The sequence below is a fragment of the Amblyraja radiata genome, chromosome 1 (genome assembly GCF_010909765.2).
Source record: "Amblyraja radiata isolate CabotCenter1 chromosome 1, sAmbRad1.1.pri, whole genome shotgun sequence".
NCBI classification, from domain to species: Eukaryota; Metazoa; Chordata; class Chondrichthyes; order Rajiformes; family Rajidae; genus Amblyraja; species Amblyraja radiata.
Genome location: NC_045956.1, coordinates 83,050,445 through 83,067,267, shown reverse-complemented (window position 1 = coordinate 83,067,267; position 16,823 = coordinate 83,050,445). Strand labels below are relative to the sequence as shown.

Below are 16,823 nucleotides of genomic sequence, written 5' to 3'. Positions count from 1 at the left end.
ATTAGAGACAACAAAATGAATTTTCCTTACAGGCAGTATCATAAAAATAAATAAATAATAAATAATAAAACATATTAAAAATAAAATTGAATTAAAAAAAGAAAAGCACAAACACAGAAAGTCCATGACACAACATAACACAGTGGCACCAAGGTGAGGAAGGCACCATAGTCCAGCCAGCCTCCCCTCCGATCTTCCCAGATGTTCATCCGTGGTCTGGGCCTTCCGAGCACCCGCAGTTGCCGCACCGGGCGGCCCGATGTTCAGGCCCTCACGCCGGGCTGGTGGAACGCCGATGTCGATCCCCGATGGTGAACATCCTCCTCCTCAGCGGCCTGGACCTCCTGATCAGCCGCCTCCCGCAGCCGGAGTCCGCAGCTCCCGAGTCCGCAGGCCGAGCCGGGCGGAGTCGCAGGACCCCGCGTTGTTGATCAGTCCCGCCCGCGTTGGGAGCTCCGCAAACCGCAGCTCCATGATGTCGGTGCAGCAGGTCCAGCACTCCGGGCTCCAGACAGCGATCCCCGGTAAGGCATCGCCAGCCCCGGGATGTTACAGCGCTGTCCCGCTGCTGCTGGAGCTCTGGTCGATCCCGGCAGGAAAGGCCGCGCCAATCCAGTAGGTAGGCCGCTGGGGGGGTGAGGACGCGACTCGAATAATAGTCGCGTCCTCTCCAGAAAGCGACCGAAGGACGGTATCCCCCTTACCGTGCCCTCTTCCCCCACATGAAGACATTTAAAAAAACATAAAAAACACACTTTAACATAACAAAAAAACAAAAAGATACCGGGCTGAAGGTGGAGGCTGCTGGCACCAGCGCCACCGGAAGTACAAGAGTGTGTAATTGTCACATGTACCAAAATGGAACAATAATATTCTTATTTGCACCAGCATTACATGTGTAAACACAATACTCACAACATAATAATATAACATAATAAAACAAACAAAAAAACATCAATTAAAAATCCCATTATTAAAGGAAAACCAAACAAAAGCCCAAAGTCCATAGTGCAATCGAGATGATTTATAATTCAAACTGGTGTTTAACAGCCGGATGGTTGTTGGAAGAAACTGTTCTTGAATCTGGAGATCACTGTTTTCAGACTCCTATACCTTCTTGATGGCAGAAATGATGTGAGAGTGTGGCCAGAGTCGTGCGATTCCATGATAATATTGGATGCCTTTTTGAGGCAGTGCCTCCTATAGATCCCTTGTAGCAGGAACGCATGGAAAAATAAATCCCTTTTATATTCTATACAGGTTGGAATTTTGCTGTGTCAAAATAAATCGTACTGGATGGCCTATTAAAACATAAAATGAAAATGTCATCCCTTGAATATATGTATTTTGGTGTCAGTTTCTTGAATCTTTTATTATAGTTGTAATTTCAACAATTAGCTATTTGCACAAGCAATAAAATATTTAGCTGGTTAGATTCATAGACTTTTCTTTATTTATGTTCTATCCTTAACAAATTTAATGTAGTCCTGCATACAATTTTGGTCATGGTGCAAGCAACAACATTGAATGTTGCTTTCAATTCCCACAACAAATCATTGTTGACCATCATGATGTCAAATAATGTGAGTATTTAATATCCAAATGTTTTAATACACGCATTCCTGTGCACCTTAATGGCAATGTAGTATTCTGTCAGTATTGTAGTTTTTGCTGTAAATGAAAAAAGCAACTATTATTTAAGAAGAGATTAAATATAGATTTCACTTTAAGAACTTCATTAAACCTCAGTATTGTTGCAATCACTGAATCATGGAATAATAAAGCACAGAAGGAAGTAGTCTGTCCCTTGTGTCTAAATTGGGTCTTTATTAGAGCTATCAAATTAATCCAACTAATTGCTCTTCCAAAATGTCTTGTAAAGTTTCTATCTTTACATGTTATCGATTCCTCTTTGAACGAGCTATTGAATCTGCATTATTTTCAGGTAATCCCAATAGTTCCCAGTTTTATGTCACCTCTACTTTTTCACTTGCATTCGATCTGTTTCTTCTTTCAGTTGCTTCTTTCCTTTACCAATGTATACCTACCTGTCATCCTTTCTCTGTGTCTACTTTCTCATGTTTTTAATTTTTGAAATTATTTTAATGCCATTTAGCACATTGGAAAATGTTTACAATATCATCACTTTATACTTGCAATAAACTTAACCTCTGCTGAGTTCTAATTTATGCATATATAAAATGTGGCAGATTCTTGTTCTGGTTAGATTGTTGCAAATAGTTTTGATTTTCAACCTTTTTAAATCTTTATTCTTTGACTCTTTACTATTTTAAAAATACTAGATAATCCCCCAAATTCATTCAAGAGTAGTTTTATATATATATTAAGTTATCATGTTTCAAAACTGATTTTAAACTTTGTTCTTTAACAGTTTGTAGAAATAAAAGGAAGTGTTTTCAAGAAGTTTGAGAAGAATAATCTGTTTCAGATGTCCAATAGCGGTACGTACAGCTCCATTGATTTAGATTGCTGTTTAAGAAAATAAGCTCAGCATTATTTAATTTTGTACAGTTGTATCTGGAAAGCTATTTCTCAAACCTGCTTTAAATTAGGAACGTAGAATCTCCACTTTGCATGCATTTGTGAAGTATTGCCTGAAATGTGTTCAAAATTGTTCTGAATATCTTGCATTTTATCTTATGATGAAATTACAATGCATAAACTTCTGAAAAATAGGGATATTAGGTAGTCAATTTAAGAGGAACAATAGATATAGACGGTACTAAGGTCAAATGAATGGAAGATATGCCTATACCTCCCATTTCCCTTTCCCTTGACTGTCAGTCTGAAGAAGGGCCTCAACCCGAAATGTCACCTATTCCGCTCTATGATCGTTGCTTTCGTCCATCTGTCCGCGCGTTCGCTCGCTCTTGGTGCCAGCGCTTCTCCCCTCAGACTCCGACAAACAAACAAACACACACACACACACACACACACACACACACACACACACACACACACACACACACACACACACACACACACACACACACAGCATGTCCGGCAGATCGGTGCGGGCCGTGACCAGGAGCAGGGCGAAGGATGACATCAAATGGGTCGTGACAGCTATTGAAAAAGTAGGGAAATGGTAAGGGGGAAATAAAAAAAAAAAAAAACACCCGAAGGAAATAGATGTTTAACAAAAAAAGGGGGGCCGGCGATCGCTCCGTGTCCGTGTCGGAGGGGAGGGGGAGGGGGCAGGGCCAGCCTTAAGCTGATTGGACCAATTGCTCCCAATTGGGCCCTGCGCCTAAGGGGGCCCCATGCTAGAGTAATCGACTCTCGGCTCGGGTATATCTACCCTGTGTGGAGGGGGGAGTGAAGGGTGGAGAGAGAGTGGCGGGGAAAGACGGGGAGGGGGTGTGAGGGGGAATGGAGAAGGGGGAGGTGCCAGGGCAGCGCTCCCGCTCCTCCAGTCGCCGTGCTTCACACACACAGCCCCGGCTCAACCCCTCTCTCTCCCCGGGAAGACACGGTGAACAATACAGGGAGGACCGGGCCGAGGGTTCTCTCCTTCCCCTCTCCCTTCTTTCTCTCCTTCCCTCCCTTCATTCTCTATTTCGCTCACTCCCTTCTCTCCTTCCTCCCTTCTGTGCCTCCCTCCCTTCCCTTCTTCCCTCCCACACACACACAAACATAACACACACACATACACACACACACACAAACACACACAGAAACACACACTCACAGACACACACACACACACAGCATGTCCGGTAGATCGGTGCGGGCCGTGACCAGGAGCAGGGCGAAGGATGACATCAAATGGGTCGTGACAGCTATTGAAAAAGTAGGGAAATGGTAAGGGGGAAATTAAAAAAAAAAAACACCCGAAGGAAATAGATGTTTAACAAAAAAAGGGGGGCCGGCGAACGCTCCGTGTCCGTGTCGGAGGGGAGGGGGGAGAGGGCAGGGCCAGCCTTAAACTGATTGGACCAATTGCTCCCAATTGGGCCCTGCGCCTAAGGGGGCCCCGTGCTAGAGTAATCGACTCTCGGCTCGGGTATATCTACCCTGTGTGGAGGGGGGAGTGAAGGGTGGAGAGAGAGTGGCGGGGAAAGAAAGGGAAAGACGGGGAGGGGGTGTGAGGGGGAATGGAGAAGGGGGAGGTGCCGGGGCAGCGCTCCCTCTCCTCCAGTCGCCGTGCTTCACACACACAGCCCCGGCTCAACCCCTCTCTCTCCCCGGGAAGACACGGTGAACAATACTGGGAGGACCGGGCCGAGGGTTGGAGTAACGTTTACAAACCTCGGCCTCAGATCACACCCGTCCGCCCAGACCCCGGCATCCGCTCCTGCTGCCAGCCCTCTCCCTCCCTTCTCTCCTCCCCTTCTTTCCGCCCTTCCTTCTCTCCTTCCCTCCCTCCTTCCTCTTTTTCCCCTTCTCTCCTTCCCTCCCTCCCTCCCTCCCTTCTTTCTCTACTTCCTTTCTCTTTTCCCTTCTCTGCTTCCCCTCTCCCTTCTTTCTCTCCTTCCCTCCCTTTATTCTCTACTTCGCTCACTCCCTTCTCTCCTTCCTCCCTTCTGTCCCTCCCTCCCTCCCCTTCTTCCCTCCCACACACACACAAACATAACACACACACACACCCTCGTAATTGTTTTTCCAGCAGTTCATTAAATTTGTTTTAATTTCAGAGTCACTAAAACAAATCGTATTGTAACTATGCACTTGTCAGAGGTTATCAACACATTTTGTTTGTTACTTGCTGCCTTACACGTAATGCAATTTTGTATAAAAATGTACCTTACATCTGTTTGGTCCATTAACTCGCAGGCACTTTTAAGCGCACATTTTGATTACTTTCCATTCTACCATAGAGATACAAAGTCTATAATAGACTTTAATTGTATTTCTATGATTCTACAGACGTTGGCTGGGAACCTGGGGCTCACCAAAATTGTTCCCAATTGGGCCCCGCACCTCCTAAAGCCGGCCCTGGGGGGGGGGGGATGGATTGAGTGGGTGCAGGATTTTCTGGAGCTAGCCCGTGGCAGCTCCTGGTCCGTTCCCTCTGCGGGTGCCGCCTGGCCCGCTGAGTTTCTCCAGCACTCTGTGTTTTTTGTTTGGCTCCGGAGTTGAAGGTGGACACGGGGGGGCTCAGCAGGATGGGCGGCGGCTCTGGGCAGTGGGTGACGTTTCGGGTTGCGACCCTTCTGCAGCCAATCACAAGTACTCTCACCGACGAGAGTTCGGTTCAGTCTGAAGAAGGGTCTTCTCTCCAGAGTCACTGCCTGTCCCGCTGTGTTACTCCAGCTTTATGTCTAACTTCAATTTAAAGAGTTAAATAAAAAACACAGTGTGCTGGAGGAACTCAGCGGGCTAGGCGGCATCTGTGGAGGGAATGGATTAGGAGTTGTTTCAGGCCAGGGTTCTTCTTCAATAGGAAGGAACTGCAGATCAAATATACTAGAGCGGATACTAGCATCTTTGCTGCAGATCAGGCATGATATTCTTCCGATTTAAATCGTAATTCCGATTTTATTGTTTTCCTATTTTCAATTTTTTGTGCCCAATTATTTGGCGGCCAATCAACCGCTGTCTCTAAGGGGGTTGCGTCCAATCACCGACCAGCTTACCTTAAAATTCCCGTCCAATCAACAAATTGGTCTCCTCCCGTCCAATTAGCCGCCGTCTCCAAGAGCATTGTGTCCAATCACATAATGCGCTGGTCACTCGGCAGCCAATCAGACACAGTCTCCTAGGGGCCTTTTGATCAATCACCGACATGCTTCCCTCACCGAAGCAGACGATACATAGATACATAGAAAATAGGTGCAGGAGTAGGCATTCGGCCCTTCGAGCCTGCACCGCCATCAATATGATCATGGCTGATCATCCAACTCAGTATCCCGTACCTGCCTTCTCTCCATACCCCCTGATCCTTTAGCCACAAGGGCCACATCTAACTCCCTCTTAAATATAGCCAATGAACTGGCCTCAACTACCCTCTGTGGCAGAGAGTTCCAGAGATTCACCACCCTCTGTGTGAAAAAGTTTCTTCTCATCTCGGTCCTAAATCCTAAAGGATTTCCCCCTTATCCTTAAAGGGGGGGGGGGGGGGGGGTAAGAGAGAGAGAGAGAGAGAGAGCGAGAGCGAGAGCGAGAGCGAGAGCGAGAGAGAGAGAGAGAGAGAGAGAGAGAGAGAGAGAGAGAGGAGAGAGAGAGAATATAATACACAATAAACTTTTATAAATACACAATAAACAAGTTATGCATTCTTGTACTCTTACATGGGTATGACCGCACATAAAAAAATCCCCCCCCCCCCTTCCTTCCCAACCTCAGCCTCACGGATCTTGGGATACCCCTAGTTCCTAAAGCCCATTTCTATCACTGGTTAGCATATAGGGAGCTTCAGCAAGCCTTGGCAGACAGAGCGCAAATGCTTGGCAAAATGGTCGCCTAATCTTTGTTTGATCCCGCCAATGTAAAGGAGACCACATCAGGAGCACCAAATCCAGTAAACCAGATGGGAAGAGGTGCGCATGAACCTCTATCTCACCTGGAAGGACTGCTAAAGTACTTGGATGGAAGTGGGAGAGGAGATGTAGGGACAGGTGTTAAATATTCTGGATCTGCAGGGGTACGTACCTGGGGATGGGGCAGGTTGGGTGGGAAAGGATGAATGAACCGAAGAGTTGTGGGGAGATTGGACCTTACAAAAAGCAGAAAGGATTGTATAGGAGAAAAATGCTACTGGTGGGAAATGTGGAATTGCAACGTTCTGTTTGCTGGGATGGGGTCGAAGAAAGATGAAGGACATAGGGCATGTGCCTTGGGTGATGATTATGGGGGAAGAAAAGATGTGGATCAAGGTTTGTGCCTTGGGTTTGAGAATGGAGGAGAAAGAGGGATTGTGTAGGTCTACATTGTAACAGTTTCCGTGTAGCGAAACTGATAGGTGCTCAATTACTTGCATGATTCCAGTCATGACATTTTTTTTTTTCAATTTGTCGACTGGTAAATCTATATTCTTTCAATCATGTGGAATTTTAACCTTACTAGTAAAGAGATAGAAAAACCATGGTGACATGCAGGATAGATTGTCCATAATAGCCCATAATCTTGTGTGTTTTCTTTTAATATTTCCCTCACATTGTGATTTAGTTTGAAGGCACTTTAAATCTTTAGTTACTGTACAATACTTTTGGAAAAAAGTCTAATCTTGGATAAAATCATCAGTACAAAATACAAAAGTACAGAAAATAAATTTTCAGACATTTTTTCCATGACAAATAATGTAGAATAATTTGTTTGCAGATATAAGGGAGAGATTCAATAACTACGTACTTCTGCTGATTGTGTGTTTGCGGAATATGGAACAATTTTCATGGAACCCAGGTAATGGAGTGCATATGAATTTTTCTTAATTAGTTTATTTTTGTAGGTCCACTTGAATGAGGAGCATGTTTATTGTCAACAGTAAACATTTCCTGCCTTTAGTTACTAAATTAAACGCTTTGATTCAATTCTGGAAAACACTTCCGATGTCTCTAATAGGCAGAATAAACGCCATAAAAATGATTTTTCTCCCACAAATTCTCTACATTTCAATCAATACTGATATATCTACCTAAAAATGTTTTTTAAAAACTTGATTCCCACATTACAAATTTTATTTGGGATTATAAATCGCACAGAATTCATAGACGACATTTATGTAAACCCGAAGGATTCAGTGGACTGGCGCTCCCCAATTTCTTGTACTATTAAAAATGTAATTCACTGGCTGGACAATTCACGTCAACAGGTAGAGTGGTTAGTAATGGAGAGAGAGGATTGTTCGCCTTTTAACATAAAATGTAATAAAATTGAAGAATACAATATACAAGAAAAATCCGATTATTCATAGCACTTTACGAATTTGGAGACAAGTAAAACTTACTCTTAAACTAAGAAATGTATCTCTTCTTTCTCCAATAGCTAATAATCCGTCGTTCAAACCATCTATTATAGTTAAAACGTTTATTCATTGGGAAAGACTAGGAATTAAAAAGGTTGGAGATTTGTACGAAATGGGAAACCTTTTATCATTTCAGAAATTACAATTAAAATACAATCTGAAAGGTAATCAATATTTTAGATATCTTCAAATTCAAGATTATTTGAAAACATATACCCACGAATATCAAACTCTGCTGCCAGATATATTAGATGAAGGTATGAATAGAAACGCAGAGTCAAATAATTTAATATCATACTTGTACAATAACATTCTGAATATAGAAATTCCATCGTCAGATGTAATTAGAAGAGAGTGGGAACAGGAATTAAGCTTAAAAATTCCCAAAGACAGATGGGGAAAAATATCTTCTATATGTACATAATTGTTCGATTAATGTAAGACATATTCTAATCCAATTTAAAATACTACATAGACTTAATTACTCAAAAACTAAATTGAACAAAATTTTCCCAAATGTATCCCCCATCTGCGACAAATGTTGATCTCAAGAAGCAACTATAACACACTCCTTTGCTTCTTGCATAAAACTCCATACATTTTGGAAAGAAATCTTTGAAATCTTCTCATGATTATTTTTTTTTTTAAATGGACCCCCATACAGAATTGATTATATTTGGAACAACAGGTGCCTGCTCTGAGCTATCAATATTTCAAAGATGTTTCCTTAATTACGGCCTGATAATCGCAAAAAAACTTATACTTAAATTTAGGAAAAATGCATCCACCCCGACGCTTAAAATGTGGATCACAAGCATGTCTGAGACGCTACATCTTGAAGATATGAGACTCGTCTTAGCAAGAAAATCAGAGCAATTTTTAAAGATATGGTCTCCCTTCATTGATTCATTACAAGTATAGTATGGTGCAACACAACTCTGGAATTAAACCGATTCACAAACAGGGTGATCGGGTGTGGTGAGAAATGAAGCAGGTATATCAACTCGTAAGGGTCCCTTTTTCTTTTCCTTTATTATTTTTGTTTTTTGGCTTCTTATTCTTCTATAGGCTTTTAATCATTCACTCCTGGACTGCATTATCTTGTAGTCTAGGGGTTTACACATCACTATTTCTTTCACTTTCTCTCTTTCTCGCTCTTTCTCTCTTGTTAAAATAAAATTAAAATAAAACAGTAAAATTTACATTAATCTACTACAGGAATTCAGTGATGCAGCACTGGCAAATTTTCCAGACCATTGGATGTTATGTTATCAATAAACCGATGCATTTTTAAGTAGATCAAAGTGTAATAACATTTAGAATAAAATAATTTCTCTATCCTTCATTATAATCTAAAATGTTTGCTTATTTAGACCATATTATAATGTATATTAATTTGTATATATATTGAAAAGTGTGAACACACATTTTAATCTTGAAATAAATAATCTTAAAAAAATGTAATTGTTTTCTTTATAGATCATCTTTGGGTGTTGTTTCCAGATGTTTGTATGGTAATTGCATCAGAAATGGTTGTGGATGTGGTTAAACATGCTTTTATTACAAAATTCAATGATATTACAGCTGATGTGAGTATACTAATAATCATTAATTGTGTAAAAGAGAATTTGCATTAATTATGACTTTTTAAACCATTAACATTTCAAACACACTTCACCACTAATATATTATATTTTACCATTGCATCCAATTGCTGCATAGAGAAGTCCTACAAATGGAACATTGAATTAATAAACAGTTGATCTGTTTCAAGTTGTTTGGAAGATACCACAAAACCATTGATACTATTACTTGTGTGTAGAATTGTGACAGTTTGGTTAACTTCCTTTGTAAAATATTATAAACTATTTTGCTAATTTGGTGGGGTATACAAATCTTTATAGAGTTAACATGCCATCATGTCCCAGCTACACTAGTCCCACCTGCCTGTGTTTGGTCCATATCCCTCCAAACCTGTCCTACCCATGTACCCGTCTAACTGCGTCTTAAACGTTAGGATAGTCCCAGCCTCAACTACCTCCTCTGGCAGCTTGTTCCATACACCCACCACCCATTGTGTGAAAAGGTTACCCCTCAGATTCCTATTAAATCTTTTCCCCATATCACCCCTCGTCCTCCTGCATTCCAAGGAATAGAGTCCCAGCCTACTCAACCGCTCCCTATAGCTCAGACCCTCCATGCCTGGCAACATCCTCATAAATCTTCTCTGTACCTTTTCCAGCTTGACAACATCATTCCTATAACATGGTGCGCAGAACTGAACACAATACTCTCAATGCGGTCTCACCAACGTCTTATATAACTGCAACATGACCTCACAACTTTTATACTTAATACTCTGACTGATGAGGGTCAATGTACCAAAAGCCTTTTTGGCCACCTTATCTACCTACGACTCGACCTTCAAGGAACCGTGTACCTGCACTCTTAGATCCCTCTTCTCTACAACACTCCCTGGAGCCCTACCATTCACTGTGCAGGTCCTGCCGATGTTAGACTTCCAAAAATGGAATCAATATTCCAATATTAAGAAATTGGTATTTCTTATACCAAGAAATGGTATCAGCTCTTTCGTATCCACATTCCAGAGTTATCCTGCTGCTTTCCACTCCTTCATCCACTCGAGAATCAAGCATCAAAAATGTTTAATTGCTATTTGTACCAACACCATAACAATGAAATTCTTACTAGTGGTAAGTGTCTACTGATGTAGTAGCCCTTTTTCTAATCATTAACAACAGCCATAGATTCAGACTTGGGTGTTGTGGACTGAAGGGTCTGGTTTCCCGAGGGCTAATATGGGCATTGTGGGCCGAATGGATGCTTGGGCTGGCGGCTCAGTCACTCAAGCCTGTTGGGCTGGCAGCTCACTCACTCACGGCTGGTGGGCTGGCAGTTGACACGGCTATTCCTTGAAATTCCATTTCAAGCAGGGTGCAAGGCCACCAAGTTCAAGTGCAGTTTCTTACGAATTCAAGCAGGGTGTAAAGCCACCAAATTCAAGTGAAGTTTCACACCATTTCAAGCAGGGTGCAAGGCCACTAAAGACAGCGAGTCAAGACTTCTCCCTTCTCCATCTTGCAGAGACTGAGCCACGCCCACACTTCTGGGTTTTATTGTCCCTCCCCTCCCACCAGGGGTGTGGCCTTCATGGCATGATTGACAGGAGTGAGAATCTCAACATTTTTTAAACACTAATAACTTTTATTTTTCATCGATGGGAAAAATCCTCAGCTCCTGATGAGCGGAGGGGGACTCTGAGTAAGATGGCCAAAAATCACAGCCGAACGTGGTAGCGTTTTTTCTAAAATCAATATAAAGAGCAAACAGGAAGTGGTCAAGATTAGACTTTTGATTATATAGAAGGCAAGGCAACTTTAATTAGGCAAGGCAACTTTAATTAGGCAAGGCAACTATAATTAGGCAACACAGCTTTAGCATTTCCAAACCAAAGGCAACACAGCTTTAGCATTTCCAAACCAAAGGCAACACCGCTTTAGCATTTCCAAACTATATTTTCAAACCACACCCAGTTTAGTAGACATGTGTTCAGTGTTATTCACAGCTCAGACGGAGAGACGTGACCCTCGCGCTCCCCCCATCTTGCAGAGACTGACTGAGGCACTCAACACTTCCGGGTTTTATAGTCCCTCTGGAAGGGGCGTGGTGTGCAGGAGAGAGAATCTCAACATTTTTTAAACACTAATAACTCTTTTATTTTTCATCGATGGGAAAAATCTTCTTGTCCTGCGCAACAGAGGAGGTGGCAGCGTTTTTTCTAAAGTCAATATACAGAACAACAGGAAGTGGTCAAGATCAGACTTTTAGTAATATAGATATAAGTGATTTGGCTGCAGTGATCAAATCAGTCCTTATTGATCCAGGAAAAGGTGAGTTAATATGAGTGTGGCAGCATGTTGTGGTCCATCTAATGAATTCAAGATGGTTTTGATAACATGAGTAAAACAGGAAGTGCTGGTGTAATTTAGCAGGTCAGACAGCGTGTCCGGAGGACATGGGTGGGCAGTATTTCAGATCAGGAACCTTCTTCAGTCTTTGGATAGACACAAAAAGTGCTTGAGTAACTCAGCGGTTTAGGCAGCATCTCTGGAGAAAAGGTTAGGTGATGTTTTGGGTCTGGACTTCTTCAGACTGAAAGTAAGGGGGGGGGATGTCTGGGTGTCTGACAGGGTTCGGGGTATCCTGCTAAATTGTCTGCATCTTTTTCCATTACATAGGTATACAGTGAGTATAGAGCCAGCCTTGCATTTGACTTGGTCAGCAGCCGTCAAAAAAATGTAAGTACTGAAATGCACATCCTTGTTTATTAATCTTTTATGTTTATGTTTATAGTGTTTTCAATTAAATGTACTGTACAATAAAACACATCAGACGATGAGTTTGCCACACATTGCCTCTTTATTAATCACAATTAGTTCAAACAACTCAAAGATTTACTGCATACTTTCAAACAAGATGCATTAACTCTTCAGTTTCACAACTTCCACAATATATTGCCTGCATTTAAATAGGACCCGCTGTAGATGAATCTGACCAGGGTTCAACTTGATAAGTTCTTCTGAGCAGTTGGTCACCGGACTCAGTGCTGTCAGCCCATCTGTGAAGGGCTTTTTTATTGATTTCTTCACATAACTCCTGGATATTTGCTCTGTCTCTTTCAAATGCCTGTCAAAACTGTTCCACAAGCCTTTTAGCCACCTGGTTGGCAATTATCAACATATTTGTATAAACCGTAGAATATGCCTGACTGTTCCTTTCACAAGATGTCAGTTTTCAAAACATCGCCATTTGCATGGATGGGTGACATTTTTGGATTGGTACCCTTCATGGTACCCTGTGGTTGGGGTTGGGAGGGGGGGGGGTTAGGGGGTAGAAAGCTGAAAGAGAGGACGGGGCAGAAAAAAAACCTGATGAGTGATAGGTGGATAGAGATGAAGGGGGTTTTGCTGATGGTTGAACAAAGGTCAGGGAGGTATAGGCAAAAGGTGTGAGATATGGATGGAAGAGGTGTGAAATGTGAAGCCAGAGAAATAAATGTAGATGGACGATGAGGGGAGAAATAGGTGCACGTGGATTAAGGGAAGAGAGGAGACGTGGGTGAGGGATTCATCTATGACGTAGGTTTCCCCCCTCATCAACAGTTCCCCTAGTCCTCGCCTTTCAGCTCACCAGCCTCTGCATCCAACACATCATTCTCAAACATTTTTGCTACCTTCACCGTGATCCTGACACCAGTTACATCTTTCCCATCCCATCCATTTCTGCCTTCTAAAGAGACCTCTCCCTCTGCAACTCATTGGTTCATTCATCCCTTTCCACCCAAACCAACCCCACCCCCAGGTACTTTTCCCGACAACCGCAGGAGACACCACACCTGACCTTTCATCTCATCTCTCACATGTATCCAGGAACCCCAGGAGTCCTTCCCGGTGAAGGAGATTCACATGTACCACCTCTATTCTCATCTACTGCACTAGGTGTTCCCAATGTGGCCTCCTTTACATCGACGAGACCAAGCGTAGACTCGTCGACCACTTCACCGAACACTTATGCTCAATCTGCCAAGGCCCACTAGATCTCCCAGTTGCTAACCATTTTAACTCATCTCCCATTCCCATGCTGATCTTTCTGACCTAGGCTTGCCTCCATTGACAGAGTGAGGCACAAGCTAATTAGAGGAACCTCACCTCGTACTCCACTTGGGTAGCTTACAACCTAACTAACATTATATTCTCCAATTTCAGGTAACCAACCGACTAACCCTCCTGCACTTCACTTCACCGCACACTTTTCCATGTGCCCCAACTGGATGCGCACTCATTTCTCCCATATTCCTTTTTCTGCCTTCACATTCGCACCTTTTCTATCCTCATCTCACACCTTTTTTATCTCTTGCATTAGTCCAACTATCTGCTTCGTCAGAAACCTCCCTCACCTGCATCCACCTATCACTAGTCCTGCCCCTTTTCTCTTCCAGCTTTCTTCCCCACCATAACAATCAGTCTGATGAAGGGTCCTGACCCAAAACATCATCTATACATGTTCTCCAGAGATGCTGCTTGGCCCACTGACTTACTCCTGCACTCTGTGTCTCTTTTTGTAAACCAGCATCTACTGTTCCTTGTTTCTCTCTGTATCGCCATTTGCAAATTTTGTTTCAAGGTTTCAATATAAGTTTATTGTCACATGTACCAATTAAGGTACAGTGAAATTCGAATTGTTTGCCAGATAATTCACAGATGGATAGTTCACAGTGGGATGTAAAGGTATCACAGCTATATTCTTATATTGATACTGACCAGGTGCTGATTTACATCATCTTCCTTCCCATCACTGTGCTTAGTTCATAACATCCCAACTTTTAACCTCAATACTCTGACTGATGAAGGCCAATTTACCAAAAGCCTTTTTGACCACCTTATCTACCTGCGACTCGACCTTCAAGGAACCATGCACCTGCACTCCAAGATCCCTCTGATCTACAACACTCCCTAGAGCCCTACCATTCACTGTGTAGGTCCTGTCCTACAGGACATCCCAAAATGCAACACCTCACATTTCTTTGTATTAAATTCCATCAACAATTCCTCAGCCCAACTGGCCAATTGATCAAGATCCTGCTGCAATCTTTCACAACCATCTTCACTAACTTCTTCAATGCTTAGTCCTTGAATCAAACACATGAGAGTTGAAATATATTCAATGATAGGTAATATTTCCATTATCATGTTTCAGCCTAATCCTTAAGAATACGTATTATGATGCACATGATTTCTTTCAGGTGCTTCGGTTTCCTCCCACATACCAAAGTCATGCTGATTATTAGATAATTTGTCACTGTAAGTGGGTCATACTTTATGTAGGTAAGTAGCAGAACCTGAGGGGTGTTGAGGTGAATGTAGGATAAAATTGAATTTGTGTAAAATTTGTGTAAAATTGTGATTATAATCGGTAAAGACTTGGAGGGCCAGCTGACCACTTTTGTGGTGTATGTTTCTATATATCAATAGGTCTATGGATGCTGCACCAAATCATGAGGCACTTCCTGCTCACTTATCAAAAAACTGACATGAAAATCGTTTTACATTTTTATCCATTATTTAAGGTTTGTTTGATAGAGAACAATTTATTTTACAGGCATATACAGATTATAGTGATACTGTATCAAGGAGAATGGGATTTATACCACTTCCTTTAGCAGTTCTGGTAAGTTAAAATAGATACAACATGTTGGTAATTTGAAAATTTGAAATATTCTCATTTTATACTGGTATAATTACAGTTGTGCAATAGATTTTTAATGAATGAATAAGGATAGAATTTGGACAGAATAATGCTCAACGTAGACTTGAAATGTCTGGTGAGTAGAAAATCGAAGGCCCGCAAAGGCCGTTGTAGACTGATAGAATCTGGACATGACCAAATCCTGTATATGTTTTTCAGTGGTGGTGAAGTTGAGGAAGTACCAGTAATTGAATTGAATTGAATTGAATTGAATACCTTTATTTGTCATTCAGACCTTTCGGTCTGAACGAAATGCTGTTGCCTGCAGCCATACATGTAATAATAACAAAACACAATAAACACAAATTAACATCCACCACAGTGAGTTCACCAAACACCTCCTCACTGTGATGGAGGCAAAAGTCTTAGAGTTACTGTCTCTTCCCTCCTCTTCTCCCTCTGCGCCGAGGCGATACCCCACCGGGCGATGGCGGCCCGGGGGGTGGTCGAAGCTGCCCGCAGCTGTTGCAACGGGTGCTCCGGAAAACAGGCACCAGCCAGTGACCTGCGAGCTCCCGACATTGTCCTCCACCGGCCCGCGGCCGAGCCCAGGATCCAGGTCGCCGCCGCCTCAGCCGCCGTAGCACCGTCTCCGCTCCGCACCGGGCCGCCCACAAGGGCGTAATATGGGCATTGTTGAAGGATAGAGTTTCCCTGGTCCTCACCATTCTTAATGATGGGCAGGAATCTGTTGTTTATTGATCCCTGAACATGGAAAAGTACAGCACAAGAACGGGCTCTTCTGCCCACAATGTCTGTGCCGAGCATGATGCCAAGACCATCTTGTATCTAGCTGCACATAATCCATATCCCTCTGTTCCCTGCATGTCCACATACCTATCCAAAAGTCTCTTAAATGCCACTATTTTATCTGCATCAACCAGCAATCCCTGCAGCACATTCAAGGTGCTCACTACCCTTTGAAAAAAATAAGGTGCTCTGCACATCTCCTGTATACTTTGCCCCTCTCACCTTAAACCTCTGTCTACTAGTATTTGATTGTTTCCATCCTGGGAAAAAGATCTGACTCTCTACCCTCGCTATGCCTCTCATTATTTTATGTACTTCTATCAAGTCTCCCTGCAATCTCTGGCATTTGGGAGAAAATAATCCAAGTCTGTCCAAGCCTGTAGCTAACTCAAGGTAAAGGAACTGCTAGGAGGTAGTGACCATAATATGATGTTTTAAAGGCAAGAAGACACTAATTGGTGTTATTTACAGACCCCCAAATAGTAGCCCGGATGTACGGTGTAAGTTGCAGCAGGAGTTAAAACTGGCATGTAACAAAGGTAATGCCACAGTGGTGATGGGGGATTTCAAAATGCAAGTAGACTGGGAAAATCAGGTTGGTTCAGGACCCCAAAAAAGAGAGTTTGTAGAATGCCTCCGAGATGGATTCTTAGAGCAGCTTGTAATGGAGCCAACCAGAGAAAAGGCAATTCTGGATTTAGTGTTGTCCAATGAACCAAATTTGATAAGAGAACTCGAGGTAAAGGAACAGCTTGGAGGTAGTGATCATAATATGATTAGTTCTAATCAACAATTTGAGAAGGAGAAGGTTAAATCAGAA

The 16,823-nt window shown here is 42.5% G+C and overlaps 1 protein-coding gene across 1 annotated transcript in view; it reads left to right on the top strand.

The window, feature by feature from the left end:
- The window catches only part of tapt1 (transmembrane anterior posterior transformation 1), a 91,014-nt gene that overhangs the window by 35,737 nt on the left and 38,454 nt on the right, over positions 1–16,823 (top strand). The window contains exons 6-11 of the mRNA XM_033025847.1: positions 1,486–1,583; positions 2,393–2,462; positions 7,285–7,365; positions 9,407–9,516; positions 12,187–12,246; positions 15,107–15,175. Of these exons, the coding sequence (XP_032881738.1) occupies positions 1,486–1,583; positions 2,393–2,462; positions 7,285–7,365; positions 9,407–9,516; positions 12,187–12,246; positions 15,107–15,175 (488 nt within the window). The remainder of the gene's footprint in view (positions 1–1,485; positions 1,584–2,392; positions 2,463–7,284; positions 7,366–9,406; positions 9,517–12,186; positions 12,247–15,106; positions 15,176–16,823) is intronic.